The sequence below is a fragment of the Heloderma suspectum genome, chromosome 2 (assembly GCF_057233095.1).
Source record: "Heloderma suspectum isolate Gila_16-S chromosome 2, 16-S_ref, whole genome shotgun sequence".
NCBI lineage: Eukaryota > Metazoa > Chordata > Lepidosauria > Squamata > Helodermatidae > Heloderma > Heloderma suspectum.
Genome location: NC_139459.1, coordinates 142,294,305 through 142,312,503, shown reverse-complemented (window position 1 = coordinate 142,312,503; position 18,199 = coordinate 142,294,305). Strand labels below are relative to the sequence as shown.

Below are 18,199 nucleotides of genomic sequence, written 5' to 3'. Positions count from 1 at the left end.
AGAGAGAGTGTGTGTGGGGGGGGGGGCGGTGATACAACCACACAGAATCATGCTGCTGCCACTGCTAATGATGATCTCCTCAGAGCCACACAGCTATGACCAGGTCAAAGCCATGATGGGCCCTGGGGCTAGCCGTCTGTAATGAGCCTCCAATTCCGCCCCCAATACTGAACTCTCACACAACACACAGTCAGCAATGTACAATAATAATACAAAAACATTTTTCACTACATATTTTAGTGGAAATCATCTTCCGTGCTTTCCTGGAAGCAAAAGACTTACATGTTTTTCATGGTAGAAAACTCAAATACAAACACAAGCTTCCCCTTTTACAGCATGCAGCGCACAGACACAGAAAACATAAACACACACTGAAGCGCTCTGTCATATACACACACAAACACGCACACAAGAAGGAGACATAGAGTGACTCACGCCCTTATTCAGACGCACACAAACACAGCCAGGGCTGGCCCAGGACATTTTGCTGCCTGAGGAGGACCAGCAAATGCCTCCCATTTCTCAGTGGATGATCTGGGCCAGTCACTACTGTCAGCCTAACCTACCTCACAGGATTGTTGTGAGGGCAAAAATGGGGAGGAAAGGCAGAACATAAATGTAATAAAAGGAAGTGAAAAAAATTATACTAGAAAAATGCAATGGTCTTACACTATATTCATAATAAGCCTCCCTAGCATGTGAAATCACCATCTGTGCATTGCAGGTTTTTATATGGTACATGATGTGAGGGTGGTGGTGGTGGGCTTATAAACAGTGAGGTCAGAAGGAAATTACACATAGAAAGCATTTAATGAAGGAAATGAAAGTAAGTATCCTTCTTTTCATTAAATACTCCACAGTCCTATTCTGCCCCCCTGCATTTGCCTAAAAACCAACCCCCCAATGCACTAGCCAACTTGATAACAACTCTGAACAACACTGCAATGATGTCATATACTACTCTTCTTTGCAACAATATGGGTATAACAGCTATAGACTAGTTTACAGTGCTGATGTAACCCAGAGTCACACGCTGCAGCAAGTTCTCAGAACCACATTCAGAATCCATCCTTGTAACAACAACAATCATAATAATAAATGATCCACGCCAAAGCACTCCTTTCAAGCCACCTTTTTTTTCATTCCAACAGCAACCCACATTGCACAGAGAAGGAAACTGAATGAACTGTCTTTGAAATCAAGAGTGCCAATACAGAGAAAGCACTTTGTGACATCCAAGATTTAAAGCAAAGGGTGGTGGTGGTAGGGCAGCAGCAGCAACAACAACAACAACAACAACAACAACAACAATATACCCCCCTCCCGCCCCCCTATTTAAAGATGTTTACATACCAGGATTGTGCTGGTCTAGTCTGTCTCCTCAAAGTAAATGGAGAAATAGCTAGCAAGCAAGCAAACAAGTGAGTGTGTGTGCACACACATCTCTCTCCTTCTCCCCCCCCCACCTCTTTTACAGCTCAATGGTTGCCCTCATGGGCGACAACTCCATCGCACAAAAGACCCCTTCCCTTGCGAAGGAAAGGGGTTTTCTCCGATCAGCTAGCTGAGGCTAAGAGCCTGTGCTGAGCCAGTTTTTGGGTTGTTTGTTTTTAAAGGTGCCCCAAGGCAGCAAGCGTGTCCCGTTGCCAGGTATCCTCAAAAAGCCTTTCCCTCCATGCATGGAAGTTAGCATGTGTGCATGTGCAGACCTGAAGATGATACCGTCACGCCAGACCAGGGCTGGATCTACACTTACCACTTTTTTCCGCTTCCAATGAGGTTTCACTGCCCGCCTTTCACACTACACAGTAGCCACCTCGACTTGGAACCGGAATTTCCCACTTCCGTGCTCCCGCTTTCAATATCCTGATATCCCAGTATTTCCCCTTAATGTGCTCCGATTTTCCGCCTTCGCTACCATATCTGGTCGTAGTCCCCTCCCCCTGTCCATATGCCTGTCCATATATGGCAGTGTTTGTATTTCCCTCCTATCCAATCACAGCTCTCAACAGCCCCATGTCTTCTTCCAGCTACCGATCGCATAGCTTCCTCAGCAGCCCCCATTTCCTCAGCAACAAGCAAAAGGCTGGATGTGCGTGCGCTTGTCTGATCTCGGAAGCTAAGCGGGGTCGGCCCTGGTCAGTAGTTGAATGGGCGACCGCCTGGGAATCAGGCTTCCTGCACTGAGCAGGGGGTTGTTGTATCTCTTCAAATGAGATTAAGTTTTACCCCCTCCTATCCCCCGCTGTGGATGTATTTTTTTTAAATTAAGGCATTATCCTTGCAGAATCGGGGCTTCTTCGCAATGTTTTTTTTCTAATTGAGGCATGATCTTCGAAGCTTCAAAGATCATGCCTCAATAAGGAAAAAAAAAAACATTGTGGAGAAGCCCCGATTCTGCGAGGATAATGCCTTAATTTTAAAAAAAATCCGTAGTGGGGGATAGGAGGGGGTAAAACTTAGTCTCATTGGAAGGGATAGAACAACCCTCCTGCTCAGTGCAGGAAGCCTGATTCCCAGGCAGTCGCCCATCCAACTACTGACTGGAGCCGACCCCGCTTAGCATCCGAGATCAGACAAGCATGCGCAGGAAAACAGCAGGAAAACAGCACAGTGCTCGAGTGTGAACCGAGCTCATGCATTCGATGAAGCACTGCAATGGGGAAAATGGGTGAGTGTGAATAATCACATTTTAATGTGAGAGCGTTTAACCCAACGGGACACCGAATTCATTGCGGTGGCGGGCGCAATGTAGATAGGCCCCAGGATTTCCGAGTCCAAGTATGGCAGCACAGTACCAGCAGCTGGCCACAGCAATTGGAGAAGCCAGAGGTGGCCTGGCAAGGATTTTTTTTCTTTTAAATTTAAGAACAGGGAGAGAAAGGAGCATGGCAGTGGCAGCAGTGGTGACTGAGCGGCACCTGGAGAGCCCTCTTAGTAGAACTGCCCTGGTAGTAATTTGAGAGGGCAGCAATTTCATAAGTACATTATGTTATACATTTTTCTTAAGATTAGTGTTTTGCTCCTCCTCTAGTCAGTGGGAAACCTTTGCTAGGAGGAAAGGGTCCTTTCTGTCATTTGCCTGAACGATCTATGTGTATCTGAACATCATAACAAAGGTTCCATGTTTCTCTGGGAAGCACTTTTCCATTTCACCATTCCTTTTAGGGCCTCTCTCACCTTCTCGTTCCTCAGACTGTAGATGAGAGGGTTGAGAAGTGGTGTTACCACAGCTGTCAGAATGGCCACCACTTTGTTGAACTCCAGGGAGGAGCTCTGTGCTGGCTGGGCATACATAAAGATGGAGCTGCCATAATAGATTGTCACCACAGTGACATGTGAGGCACAGGTAGAGAAGGCCTTGTGCCTCCCAGTGGCTGATGGGATCTTAAGCACTGTGGAGATAATGTACATATAGGATACTGTGATGACCAGTAGGGTGCCCATAAGCATTATGGAGGCAAGAAGCACATCAACTAGTTCGATGAGGCGTGTGTCAGAGCAGGAAAGCTTCAGGAGCAGGGTGCTGTCACAAAAAAAGTGGTTGATGACATTTGGGCCACAATAAGGGAGCTGAGATATCACCACTGTTGGCCATAGGATGTGCAAAAACCCACCCACCCAGCAGCCAAGCACCAGAGAGATGCAGACTTCTCTGTTCATTATGAGAGCATAGCGCAAAGGGTTGCATATAGCCACATAGCGGTCAATGGACATCACAGTCAGGAGGATCAACTCGGTGGAGCCCAGGAAAAAATAGAAGTGACACTGAGCAATGCAACCAGGAAAGGATATAGTCTTCTTCCTAGCCAGCAGGTTGGCCAGCATCTTGGGGACAATGGCTGAGGTGAAGAAGATCTCCAGAAGAGAGAGGTTCCCCAGAAAAAAGTACATGGGTGTGTGAAGACGGGAATCTGTAATCACAACTGTGATTATGATTAGGTTCCCCAAGAGGGTGAGAGTGAAGATTGCACTGAAGACCACAAAAAGGGAGACCTCCAGCACATGTACCTGAGGAAAGCCCAGAAGAATGAATTCTGTTACCATCCGACCAAGACTGTGATTGTCATTCATCACCACTGCATCCAGTCTGTGCTTCGCCTAGTGAAATGAAAAACAGTGTGCGTCCAAGAGAATTGAAAATTACTCACATCAGACTATCCCAGAGAATGGAGAATGAGTCAGATTGCTGTTTTGTGTATAAAATAACTTACTAGAAATAAGGACAAAGAATCTGAGGGAGTGATTAGACCACTTAATAGCAACTGTTATTAAACAATCTCCAGTAATTATGAATATGACCACTGCTCTCAAAGGGATCACACCCCATTACTGTATCTTAGATTTGTCCCAAAAACGTCCTTGTGCAGGTTTTAAAAAATAAATACCTGGGAAATAATGTTCCAGAAAGATAGCTATGTTAGTCTTTGAAGCAAAAACAACAGAGTCTTGGGGTATCTGCAAGACTAACACATTTCTTTTATGTTGGAGATGTCAAAGAGTTAGGTGAACTTTCTTTTGTATCTGGTGGAATTGTGGTAAATACAAAAATATTAGCAAGCTCTTTTTTTATGTATCAAGGACATACTGGGCTATGAGATTCCCTTATCACCAGTGCTTGCATTATTGGGATATGTTCCGAAAGATCATAAACAACTTGTGGCAAATTTCAATTTGTTGACAATGGGGAGCTTTTTTTTACACACACACACACACACACACACACACAAACTGGAAAAAGGACTCTACCAAATTTAGAGGAATGGAAGCAATTAGAATTTAACTTTCATGTATAAGGTACTGCATTTTAAATGGGCTTGGGAAGGGAAGATTTGTGAGAAAAGATTGCAAAAACAATGGCCTCCTATATCTGGACTATTGGAACTGAATTAAACCATTGGATAATATACTACGGAGAGTTATTGCACTGAGTCTATCATAGGCTGTATATAATTGTTCATTTCTTCTTTCAGTTCTGACATTTTGAATAATATATGTCCTCCTTGTATATAATTTTGTTTTATAAATATTACTTTATTTCATCATCATCATCACTATCAAAGTTATTGTTGCAGAAGCTTTTACAGACCAGACTCGTGCTTCTTGAGACACTCTTTCTTCTGTGACCTTGTGGATTAAGCCCTACCATCAAGATTGGGATCCATCACGTGGGGCAATGGATGGTGTCTTGAGGTCCCTGCGCCACTGATGACTCAGGTTCAAATTCCTGCTTAGCCATCAAGTTTACTGGGTTGCCTTGGGCAAATTCAAATTGTTCACCTGCTTCATGGAATCATTGTGATGATAAAAATAAATAAGAATTGCAAAAGCATTTTGCGGATTAAGGTGCCATCAAAGTGGGAAATATTCTAGACTGAGGCTTATTATGTGGTTTCTTTCTACAAAGCTCAGAAGGATCTTTTAGCTTGCTGTGTGCTGGGAGAAAATCTCTGAGGTCTTGCATGATCACACCCAGGGCAATCGGTGGGGACAGGCCTTTGTACATGTATCACTCTTCTGGTGTCAGTCCCCCTGCCCATGTGGAAAAGGCTGTTTTGTGTGTGTGAGACAGAATCAATATCTAGCACCCAGGATGCAAAGACATTGTTCCTGATCAGGCTGGGGCTGCAGGTTGACTCAATGAAATGGATAGGTGATGCTGACAGTGCCAATCACTTGGGCAGTCCAGCTCTAATCTTCTCCTTCCCTGTTCCCTTCCCAGTGGGTGTTGGTGCTGGTCTTCTGTTTGGTGGAAAGATCCTTGCTTGCAGCCCACTGCTGCAAATGAGGATCTCTGAATTTGGAGCCATCATCTTTGAGTAGAAGAAAGTCCCACTGATTTCAGTTGGGAATCAGGGAGTTAATACCTCCTTGACTAATAGTTCTTCAGGAATATAAACAGGTATATTTTAGTCAAAAAGCTTTACATCTGTTAACATAACCTCTGTAAGCCTCATAATAAGAGGTTCATGGCTAGCTGAGCTATGAAATCTTTCCCAGAAGAAAACCTATCATTTGAAAAGGTTCATCTTCACATGACAGACCTCAGTAAAGTCTTAATGACCTTACATTTTTAAAAGTATCCTAAAGTTTACTAATTTGCAGTGGAATCCTGAATACAATGGGACTTATTCCCAGGTAAGTGTTCATAGGATTTCAACCTTAGAATTATTGCTTCTATGTATCGTTCTCTTTGTCATTTTTCTAATACCATTTGGTTAAGAAACATACGATTCTCTCACCTTCAATTGTGTTGCAAATGCATCTTATGGAATTTCTGCTCCTGCATTCAGAAATTAAAGTGTGCAGTCATTAACAGACATCTCTGTAATACCTCATAATAAGAAATTCATGGCTAGCTGAGCTATGAAATCTTTCCCCAAAGAAGACCTATCATTTGAAAAGATTCATCTTCACACAGCAGACCTCAGTAAAGTCTTAATTAGGTTACATTTTTTAAAGTATCCTGAATTTTGCTAATTTGCAGTACAATCCTATGCATTACTCACAAATAAGTGAGTACTTACTCCCAGGTAAGTGTTCACTGGACTGCAACCTTCGAATGATTGCTTCTATGCATCATTCTCTTTTTCATTTCTCTAATATGATTTGGTTATGAAGATAAGGTTCTCTCACCTTCAATTGTGCTGCAAATGTATCTTCATTCTTTAGTATGGAATCTCTGCTCCTGCCTTCAGAAATTAAAGTGTGCAGTCATTAACAGGCATCTGCCTCTGTAGGGAATAGAGGGCCTTCCCCAAAGGAAGATAAAAAAGTAAATATGGAAGTAAATATGTAAGACCCTGTTGTAGAAAGACAATTAGTCATTGCACCATTAATGCAGATGAAACCGAAATGGTGACTATGCAGTCTCCAAAGATAGATGAGAGCTTATTATTATGATTTCATTTCTTAGGGTCAGGTGTTTTCTCACCTTTGGGGCATCTAAAATCACCCTGCATTTTTCACCTGTCCTGACTTTCTACTTAGCCAGCTCTTTTAGTTCCCCTGTAGTTTAAGGCAAAGGACAATTTTGGATTGGCATACTTTAAAATTAAATAACATCTCCTCTCTCTCTCTCTCTCTCTCTCTCTGTATAGATATAGATAGATGTATTTGCTCTTACATATTAGGTTGGCCACAGTCTAGCTTAAACCCCACTGATTTCAAAGGGACTTAAATCAGCATATCTGACCACCTAAAATTAATCTTCAGCTTTGCTAATATAAGGACTGTAACGTTCCTGTTTACTTCTTCTCTCTGGATGCCTTCACATGGTGTTTTTTTTTTTGGTGCGACTGTCGTTCTTCATTCATGGTATTTCCTGCATGCAATAAAAGACATCGTTGTCCTGCAGCAGCTGTCCTGCACCTTCCCCCTGTTTTCCCTGTGATATTTCTTTTCTTTTTAATCTATTTTTATTTTATTTTTATAAATGAAATAAACACGACCAACAACATAATCAGAATCTTCAGTTTCCAACATTACAATATTCTGGGGCGGGGGGGGGGGGAGGATAGCAAAAGAAGGGGGAGGGAGAAAGGATTATATTAAACTTCAAAAAGAACAAACCAAATATCCAAATATAAATCCAGTTGCAGATTATACCCATACAGTACTCTTCCAAACATTGCAAGTATTATTAAATCTTCAATCTGCTCCACCACAAATGGTAAACCTTATCTTTCAGTATCATAACCTCAGTCTTATAGCAAAGGAATGGGAGCAAACGATCCATTTCCTTGGCCAAATATTGTTGTTGTTGTTCAGTCGTTCAGTCGCGTCCGACTCTTCGTGACCCCATGGACCATAGCACGCCAGGCCTTCCTGTCCTCTGCTCTCTCCCCGAGTGTGCTCAGGTTCATATTCATTGCATCGGTGATGCTATCTAGACATCGCATCCTCTGCCGTCCCCTTCTCCTTTTGCCTTCAGTCTTTCCCAGCATCAAGGTCTTTTCCAGAGTTTTCTCTTCGCATTAGGTGGCCAAAATATTTGAGCTTCAGCTTCAGTATCTGTCCTTCCAATGAGCACTCAGGGTTGATTTCCTTTAGGATTGACTGATTTGTCCTCCTTGCAGTCCAGGGGACTTGTAAGGGTCTTCTCCAGCACCACAGTTTGAAAGCATCAATTTTTCGGTGCTCAGCCTTCCTTATGGTCCAGCTCTCTCTCACAGACATATGTTGCTACTGGGAAAACCATAGCTTTGATTATACGAACCTTTTTCGGCAAGGTGATGTCTCTGCTTCTTACTATGCTGTCTTAAGTTTGCCATAGCTTTCCTCCCAAGGAGCAAGCGTCTTTTAATTTCATGGCTACAGTCACTGTCTGTGGTGATCTTGGAGCCCAAGAAAACAAAATCTGTCACTGCTTCCATTTCCTCCCCTTCTATATGCCAGGAAGTGATGGGGCCAGATGCCATGAACTTCATTTTTTTAATGTTGAGTTTCAAACCAGCTTTTGCCCTCTCCACTTTCACCCTCAACAAGAGGCTCTTTAGATCCTCTTTGCTTTCTGCCATTAGGGTGGTATCGTCTGCATATCGGAGGTTGTTGATAATTCTCCCGGCAATCTTAATTCCAACCTCTGATTCATCCAACCCGGCGTTTCTCATGATGTACTCTGCATATAAATTAAATAAGCAGGGCGACAATAAACAGCCTTGTCGTACTTCTTTCCCAATTTTGAACCAATTGGTTGTTCCATGTCCGGTTCTTACTGTTGCTTCTTGGCCCTCGTACAGGTTTCTCAGGAGACAGGTAAGGTACTCTGGTACTCTTGTCCTTCTTTGGAATTGGAATGTAAACTGACCTTTTCTAGTCTTGTGGCCACTGTTGAATGTTCCAAATTTGTTGGCATATTGAATGCAGCACTTTAACAGCATCATCTTTTAGGATCTTAAATAGCTCAGCTGGAATACTGTCATCTCCACTAGCTTTGTTGTTACTAATGCTTCCTAAGGCCCACTTGACTTCACTCTCGAGGATGTCCGGCTCAAGTTCAGTGAGCGCACTCTCATGGCTATCAGGGACATTCAGATCTTTCCTGTATAGTTCTTCTGTGTATTCTTGCCACCTCTTCTTAATCTCATCTGCTTCTGTTAGGTCCCTGCCTTCTTTGTCCTTTATCATGCCCGTCTTTGCACAAAACGTTCCCTTGAGATCTCCAATTTTCTTGAAGAGATCTCTAGTCTTTCCCATTCTATTGTTTTCTTCGATTTCTTTGCATTGTTCATTTAAGAAGGCCTTCTTGTCTCTCCTTGCTATTCTCTGGAACTCTGCATTCAGTTGGGTATATCTTCCCCTTTCTCCCTTGCTTTTCGCTTCCCTTCTTTCCTCAGCTACTTGTAAAGCCTCATCAGACAGCCACTTGGCTTTCTTGCATTTCTTGTTCTTTGGGATGGATTGAGTTGCTGCCTCCTGAACAATGTTACGGACCTCTGTCCATAGTTCCTCAGGCACTCTGTCTATCAGGTCTAATCCCTGAAATCTATTCCTCACCTCCACTGTATATTCATAAGGGATATGATTGAGGTCATACCGGAATGGTTTAGTGGTTTTCCCTACGTTCTTCAATTTAAGCCGAAATGTTGCGATAAGAAGCTCATGATCTGAGCCACAGTCAGCTCCAGGTCTTGTTTTTACTAACTGTATAGAGCTTCTCCATCTTTGGCTGCAAAGTACATAATCAATCTTATTTCGATACTGACCATCTGGTGATGTCCATGTGTAGAGTCACCTCTTGTGCTGTTGGAAAAGAGTGTTTGCTATGATCAGCATGTTCTCTTGGCCAAACTCTATTAGCTTTTGTCCTGCTTCATTTTGTACACCAAGGCCATGCTTGCCTGTTATCCCGGTGATTTGTTGACTTCCTACTTTAGCATTCCAATCCCCTATGATGAAGAAGACATCTTTTGTTGGTGTTAGTTCTAGAAGGTGTTGTAGGTCTTCATAGAACCAATCAACCTCAGCTTCTTCGGCCTCAGTGGTTGGGGCATAGACTTGAATTATTGTGATGTTGAATGGTTTGCCTTGGATTCGTACTGAGATCATTCTGTCGTTTTTGAGATTGTACCCCAGTATTGCTTTTCCCACCCTTTTGTTGACTATGAGTGCTACTCCTTCTGTTTCTTCTAAGGGATTCTTGCCCGCAGTAGTAGATATAATGGTCACCTGAATTAAATTCACCCATGCTTGTCCATTTTAGTTCGCTGATTCCCAAGATGTCGATGTTCAATCTTGCCATCTCATGTTTGACCACCTCCAGCTTACCTTGATTCATTGATCTTACATTCCAGGTTCCTAAACAATATTGTTCTTTACAGCATCGGATTTTCTTTTCACCACCAGACACATCCACAGCTGAGTGTCCTTTCGGCTTTGGCCCAGCTGCTTCACTCTTTCTGGTGCTACTTGGAAATTCCCTCTGCTCTTCCCCGGTAGTATATTGGACACCTTCCGACCTGAGGGGCTCATCTTCTGGCATCATATCTTTTAGCCTTGTGATATGTTCCATGGGGTTTTCTTGGCAAGAATACTGGAGTGGGTTGCCATTTCCTTCTCCAGTGGACCACATTTTGTCAGAACTCTCCACCATGACTTGTCCATCTTGGGTGGCCCTGCATGGCATAGCTTATGGCTTCACTGAGTTATGCAAGACTCTTCACCACAACAAGGCAGTGATCCATGAAGGGGTGGCCAAATATTATCATTCAGTTAACGCGTATTAATAAACATTAAAGGTTTAGCCAACAAGAAATAGTAATAATAATAATCACATAATGCTATTAATAATAATAATAAAAAGAAATATATAAGAAGTTTAAGAAAAAGATAAAAAACAAAAGCAAATCATTTGTATATTTTAAGTAATATCATATCTAAAAATATATTTATATGTGTACACACCCATACATACACAAATAGGCATTTTATTACAATATAACATAAAAAAGGAGAAAGATAACAGAAATATGCAGACATTTACTCTGGCATACTGCCTAGACATCTTATCAGCTATAGCCCAAACAGCACTTCAAAAGAACAGTAAAGATGGCTAAGTTCCAGCTCCGGAGGCTGACAGAGCTGGTTCCCTTGTTTTAATTTTAATACCAATTAAAAATGATTCTGCAGCATCAGGATCTAAAAATCTTTTCATCTGGCCTTCAAAAAGAATGCAAAATGTAGCTGGATATTTAATATGATACTGCATGTTAATTTGCTTTGCCAAACTTCTCGCCTTGTTGAATTGCCTTCTTCTGTCAGCGATTTCTTTAGTATAATCAGGAAAGAGCATAATCTTGTCATTTGCTGATCCCCACCAAAGCTCACCTCATTCTCTTGCCAAACACATAAGATAATTTTTTGTAGGGACTCATGAAAATTGAACAATAACAGTCCCAAAAATCCCTTTAGTGCCACGTATTGAACCAGGAACATGATATGCATGCTCAATATCAAGTAAAAAATCAAAAACAAATAGCTCATGCAAAAGTTTATCCATAAATTCAGCCAAACCTATGTCAGTAGCCACATCTTTAATACCAAGGATACGTAGATTCACTCTATGTGTGAAGGCCTCCAGTTGAGAAAATCGAGCAGACAAAATATTATGAGAAGCTTCCATGGCAGTTTCATGAGCAGTAACCTGATCTTTGAGAGCATTAACCTTCGATCCCATCTTTTGAAAAGAGATATTAATTAAATCCACAGCCCCCTGAAGGGCAGTGATTGAGTCCTGAATTGTTTCAAGCTTCTTTGACTGCTTTGGTAGCTGAGAAGACATAGTTTTTATCAAACCAAGCAACTCCTCTTCATCTCTGGCATTTCTAGAAACCTTTGCCGGAGGAGCAATTGGGGGGGGGGGAGTGGCGTTCTCAAGCCTTTCTTTTTGTCCTTTGATACTGCCATCATCCACTTTCAAAAGCACAACAAGCAAGTATAATTGCAGAAACAAAAAAAACCAAACACGCAGATTTAATTACAAGTCCTCATATATTGCTGGTAGTTTAAATTCAGAAATACTATTTGGAGCCATTTGTCCTTATGTCTCCTAATTGCTTAGGAGTTTCAAACAGCGTTCAGTAGATGTCACTCCAGCATCTAACCTTAGATCTCAGCCCCTCTGTTTCTCCGCAGAAGCAGCTGTTCTTCGAAGATTTCATCTGGATGGTACTGTAAGCTTCCCCTTTTAATTTCAGGGGAAGATAAAAAGGTTTCTCAACCTTTTCACAGCTGTTTGAGATAAGCAACCTGTGGAGCTCTGCAAGTCACTGCAGGATGACATGGCTCCAACTGGATGTCCCCTGTGATATTTCTATAAGCAGAAAATGCAGTATTATTTGCAGCCGCACAATGGATCTGCCATCACCCGCCCGTGTATTGCTGACATCGCACTATGACACACTTTGTGTAGGCAGGTGTTGGGTGGTGCGATGTTACCTCACCTAGTGACAACACTTGGGTGGGAGTGTCATCCTCCTGCACCTCCCTTGACCTCCAGCCCTTCACCATTCTGCTTCTGGGAACAACACTGGGAACTTCGGAAGTGGATTATACTGGCATTTCACTAGTACAGCATGGCAGAGACTACTGCTGCTCCAAACACCCACAATGTTGCAAACCACTCAATCCCCTCTCCCAGTGTATACTCAAATGACAAAGTGTTCTTTTATAAGGACAATACTGACTTGTTCATGTGGTGGTGGGGGGATTTCAGAAGTGCAGCATACTGGTGTTTCACTAGTACAGTATGGCAGAGACTGACTTGTGCACATGGGGGTGGGGAAAAGCAGACTTCTGAAACTCCAAATGTACTCTGGATTGTATATAGAAGTTGCTGACATAGGGATTGGAGGCAGCAGAAGTGAAAAGGGGAGGCAAGGAAGTTGAAATTGAAAAGTTCATGCCAAGAGGGGGGAGGCACTACCTCAGAGGGGGTGGACAGAGGGTGTACAACACTGCTGACATCGGATAACACCCCACCAGGCTCCACCAGGCTCCACCCACCAGTGTAAATGGCAGGCAGTAAAAGAAAAACTGGCTGTGTAAAGAACATATTTAAATCCTGCAAAGAATCCAGAAGCAGAAGCTCTGGGAAGTTGCAGGATAAAAAGCCTGGTGTGGTGAAGCCTGAGAATCAGGCTTCCTGCACTGAGCAGGAGGTTATTCTATCCCTTCAAATGAGACGTACATTTTCCCCCCTCCTATCCCCCGCTCTGGATGTTTTTTTAAAATTAAAGAGTTATTCTTGCAAAATCAGGGCTTCTCCGTGATGTGAAGCTTCACAACTTCGAATCTTTGAAGATCATGCCTGAATTAGAAAAAAAACACATCGCATTGGATGACAGAAAGGGATATGAGATTGGATAAGCAATGGTCTGAATTAGTAAATTAGAAGAAAGGGATAAAGAATTGAGGAAAAAATGGTTGTGATCTCAGAGAAGGTAAATGAAAGGAGAGGCCCTGGATCTACTAGATCCACAAACCTCTCAGCCTCAGTGCCACCCCTGGCAGTGTGACACAGCTAGACAGACTCAACAGCCTCTCTAGCAAAAACTGGCTCACAGAGATTAGCTAGAAAAGCCTCTGCTGCCCCCCCGCCCTGCCGGCAACAGCTCAGCAGTAGGGATGTCAGAGAATTGCGCCGTGGATCTCGGGGAGGCCGAATGCCAGCGCATTCGGCCCCCCAAAATCGGTGGCGGAACGGTCTGCCCCCCCGACCCCCGGGACAAGACTTACCTGGGGCGGATCTTCCTGTTGGCGGCAGCTCCGGTGGTGGCGGTGGCCGGTCTTCTGACCGGCTGCTGCCGCCATTTCCAGTTAAAAAAAAAAAAGACGTGATAGGCTACGTAAAGATTTACGTAGCCTATCATGGCTAGGTTTTTTTTAAAAAACCGTGATAGGCTACGTAAATGTTTACGTAGCCTATCACAACTGACTTAAAAAAAAACAACAACTGCACGTACGCAAATGGCGGCGGCCACGGCCGCCGCCATTTGTGTTCCTTATTTTGGCACATCTTAGTCTACGTCAAGATTTACATAGACTAAGCGCTATGATTTGCATTCCCCTTATTTTCGCCGTCTTAGTCTACGTAAATCTTGACGTAGACTAAGACGTGCCAAAATAAGGAACGCAAAATAAGGAACGCAAATGTACGCGCATTCTTGTTGTTGTTGTTTTAAGTCAGATGTGATAGACTACGTAAACATTGACGTAGCCTATCACGGCTGACTGCAGGGACACAAACGAAGTACCTGCCGCCATTTGAGTCTCTGCTAGCCAGCGGCCGGATGTCCGGCTGCTGGCGGAGCCAGCCGGCGGCTCCGCAGAATCCCTGCGAAGCACAGCCAGCCAGCCAGGATTCCGGGGGGGAGGAACGGAGCGCCTCCCCCCCGTCCAGGATTCCGGGGGGAGGGACGGAGTGCCTCCCCCCCACCATCAACATAATCCGTGAAAGGTAAGTGACTTTCGTACATCCCTACTCAGCAGGCCATTGGATTCGTGTAAGCCCCTGACGCTGGAGGCTTCCATCTAATGGGCAGCAAACCCATAGGACTGTTCCTTTAGAGAGTTACGGGGAACAAAAGGGTAATGGCAAGGTAACCAATACATTCACAGAGACATTGTTAAGCAATGTGGTAGAACAGAGGTATAGTGGTGACAAAGGACACAAAGGAGAGCAAGTGGAGCAAGTTGGTAGTGGATAGGTAATTTATTTATTTTTTAAATAGAGGATAGGTAATGTAGGGCTTCAAATTATGGTCCCAAACTTTAGTGGGGAAATATCTTTTGAATTAAAATCTCACGGATACAGGTCTCTACAAACCCTGCTGAATGAGTATGAATTGGATTTAGGATTTGAGATCCGCCCTTGGACAAAAAGAGCACCGTTCCACACAGCAAGCTTAGTTTAAGATAAAAATATTTGTTTACGATAAGAAAAAGATCTGAAAAAGAGGTGAGAGTGACAATTAAATCAGTGAAAATGAGAAAGCGCCAGGACCTGACAGATCAGTATCAGAATTTTATAAATAATTTAGTGATGAAATATTGGAACCATTGATTCAAACTATGAAATATAAAATGAAATGTAGAGATAGGACAAGATTGTGGACATAAGCTAATTGCTTTTTCCCAAACCAGACCAGGACCCCTTATTAATGTCTTCAGCCAATTTTTTTATTGAATCAAATTTTAAGATATAGACAACTTTATTAGCTAATTGATTAAATGGGTTATTAGGTAAATATATAGACAAAGACCAATCAGGGCTTATAAAAGAGTGGTCGTTGACTAATGTAATCAGGAAGTTTATTAATGAAATCAGGTCAGCACTCAGGAGCATTGCTATTTATGGATGCTAAAAAGGTGTTTGACAGGGTGGAAAGGGGATATGTTTTTGATAGTCTAGAACATTTTCAGATTGGTCTAAAGTTTAGGCAAGGGACTTAAACTGGGTACACTAACCCATCAGCAAAAGTAGCAATCAATGGACAATTATCACCCCCTTTGGTTTAAGTAGAGCTACAAGGCAGGTCTGTCTGTTGTTTCCAGCACTATTTGTTATGTGTATGGATACTTTGGCTATTGCTATTAAGGAACACACTTCTATTAAAGAGATATGTTATTAAAAGATAAGAAAATAAAATCTAAGGTATTGTTATATGCAGATGTCATATGTACTTCATCTTATAAATGCATTTTTTAGAAATATCTGGCTATAAAGTTAATTTCTCAACGTCAATTTGGATGGGTCTGAATGTATCTCAACAAAAGAAGAATGTTTTGTCTGAACAGTTGAATATACAACATACATCTTCTGGAATTAAATATCTGGAAGTATGGGTAGAGAGGATGTAGAAGAAATAGTGGAATTAAATCATAAGAATGTACAGTATTTCATCAAGTTCAGGAAGATAAGAAGAGATGGTCAGAGTTCTTATCATGGATGGGAAGGTTTCATCAATTAATATAAATCTTCTGCCAAAAGTTATTTTCTTATTAGTTAATATCTCCTTAAAGGTCACAAGTTTTAAACTGAAAGGATGGCCAAATTTGTGAAATAGCTTTATTTGTTCAAACAATTATCTTAAGATTGCAGTTGACCACCTTGCTTTATCCCTGGAAGAGGGGAGGAATTAATTTACTTTTCTTTTAAAAAATATGATGATGCCTGTAGATAAGCACATATCTGGAAGCGGACTAACAAAACAGGTGTTGCCATTTATAAATAAATGGGGATTTATCTAGGTTTGGGAGAAGCATTGTGGTACCAGAAAAAATATAGATATGGATAGATTGTTAGAAAATGCATGTGTCAAGACTATATTTGAGATCTGGAGGAATAATAGCTTGTGGATACATCTGGAATATCACCTTTACCTCTGATGTATAATGAAAAAATTAATGAAGTAAGTATTCTAGGGGATATCTAAATGGGAGGGGGAAAGCCTGAAAATAGTCAAAGATTCTTTTTGAAGAAGGCACTGTTTCTATGTTTCAATATCTTAAAGGAAAATTTTAATGTGCAAGAGATGAAGTGGTATCAGTTAGGGCCTGCACTGCTTCAGTCCAAATCCTGAATCGAATCGGGGGGGGGGGGCTTCGCTGAGCTCCGAAGTGGGTCAGAATAGCACTGAGGTGGCCCAAAGCAAAGCAGGTCACCCCTGAAGTGCCTCAGTGCGCCTTGGAGATTTAGGGCTATTCTAAAAACATTCTGAAGCCCAGACAGCCTGTCTCTAAAATGTATCAATTTGCGAAAGATCAGGGAGGGGGCAAGGAGGAGGATGGAGGGAGGAAGGGGAGAGAAGGAGGAGGGAGGGGGAAATGGTGAGCCTTAGTGAATGGCAACTCTAGTTGCCAGATTAGGGCTGAACTTAACCCAGCAGTCTCCAATCAGGGACAGTGGTGGAGGGGGGGTATGCTGTATTTAACAGGAGATCAGCCCACTTTCCTTTCACTGTGAGATAGAGTTGGTTAGAGAGAGAGTTGGCTAGCTGGATCTGTATGTGTGTGTGTGTGTGTGGGTGCTTTACTGCAGCTTCGCTTGTCATTGTTCTTTCCCACCCAGCCCTTCTCAATTCAACTATTCCTATTAGTCCTCCCTTCCTTTATTTTCTACCACATTCTTTATTAACCCCACCCAAGACGTTTAAAAATTAGTTTCCTTGCCTTGTTCTTTGCCTCCCCCCACCTTTCTCAATTCAGTTTCTGTATTCCTTCCCTTCCCATTTCAACTCTTATTTTACACACACACACACACACACACACACACACACACCTTTTCTCTTCTGTTAGGCTTTATAGTGTACTCCCTCCCCCCCTTAGGTTGTAGGTAGTAGGTACTAGTCAAGTACTACTTTCCTTATCTTGTTCTTTGGGTCACCCCCCCCCCCTCCACTTGCCCTTCTCAATTCCTGTATTTCTTCCCTTCCCATTTTCAACTCTTATCTTTCTAAAAAATATATGCAAAAATACCCCCCCTTCTCTTCTGTTAGGCTTTATAGTGTATCCCCCCCCCCCGTGCACTTAACTTGTAGGTAGTTTTTCTTTCTGTATCTCCTTTTCTTTTGTGTGTGTGTGCTGTGTGTGTGTGCAAAGCACTACACACAAGTCCATGCAATACAGTGGGCAAGGCACTACACATATAAATTACACAATATATAATATATGGTGTACAAAGCACTACATACACAATTGGTTTGTTTACTGTGGTGTGCAGCAACCCCAATATGAAGCATCTAAGGGGTCTTGGCGGGGGCAGAGGTGGGCAAGGTGCTGGTGGGACCAGCAGCACCAGTAGCCTTGCTGGCTCAACCCCAGTCTGGATAGTCCATCCTGGTGTAGGGCAACCTCATGCAGAGGCCAGTTGCAGTGCCCGGAGGTCACTGTCTGAGGAGGCTGGTGCAGGCAGTAGCAGTCTTGCCAAAGGAGTAGCACCTCCTTCTTAGGTAGTGGAAGAGGGGAGCCCACTGATGGACATCACATCACAGGTGTCAGATGTCCTCAGCGTGGTGGAACACACATTTACTTGCCCCTGATGGGCAGCCACGGGATGGTAATGGCCAGCACTTCTGGGACTGGGAAGGATGGGTATTGCTGGGCCCTCCTTCATGCGCAAGTCATGGACCCAGTCCCACACAGCAGCAGAGATCACTGACGCCATGGTGGCTCATAGTGGAGGGGTGACTGGCTCACC

At 42.9% G+C, this 18,199-nt stretch overlaps 1 protein-coding gene across 3 annotated transcripts; it reads right to left on the bottom strand.

The window, feature by feature from the left end:
* Positions 1 to 2,661: 2,661 nt before the first annotated feature.
* On the bottom strand, positions 2,662 to 13,634 carry LOC146352888 (olfactory receptor 6M1-like). Of its 3 annotated transcripts, none has more exons than XM_084835106.1 (3): positions 12,105 to 13,634; positions 6,243 to 6,752; positions 2,662 to 4,101 (listed from the first exon to the last, which is right to left on the bottom strand). In XM_084835106.1, the coding sequence occupies exon 3, from the start codon at positions 4,072 to 4,074 to the stop codon at positions 3,109 to 3,111; it is 966 nt and encodes a 321-aa protein (XP_084691232.1). In that variant the 5' UTR covers positions 4,075 to 4,101; positions 6,243 to 6,752; positions 12,105 to 13,634; the 3' UTR covers positions 2,662 to 3,108. The 3 variants fall into 3 exon arrangements, with proteins under 3 accessions (XP_084691232.1, XP_084691233.1, XP_084691231.1); XM_084835107.1 differs by lacking the exon at positions 12,105 to 13,634 and having other exon boundaries at positions 6,243 to 6,283; positions 6,637 to 7,473; XM_084835105.1 differs by lacking the exon at positions 12,105 to 13,634 and having other exon boundaries at positions 6,243 to 7,473.
* Positions 13,635 to 18,199: the final 4,565 nt, after the last annotated feature.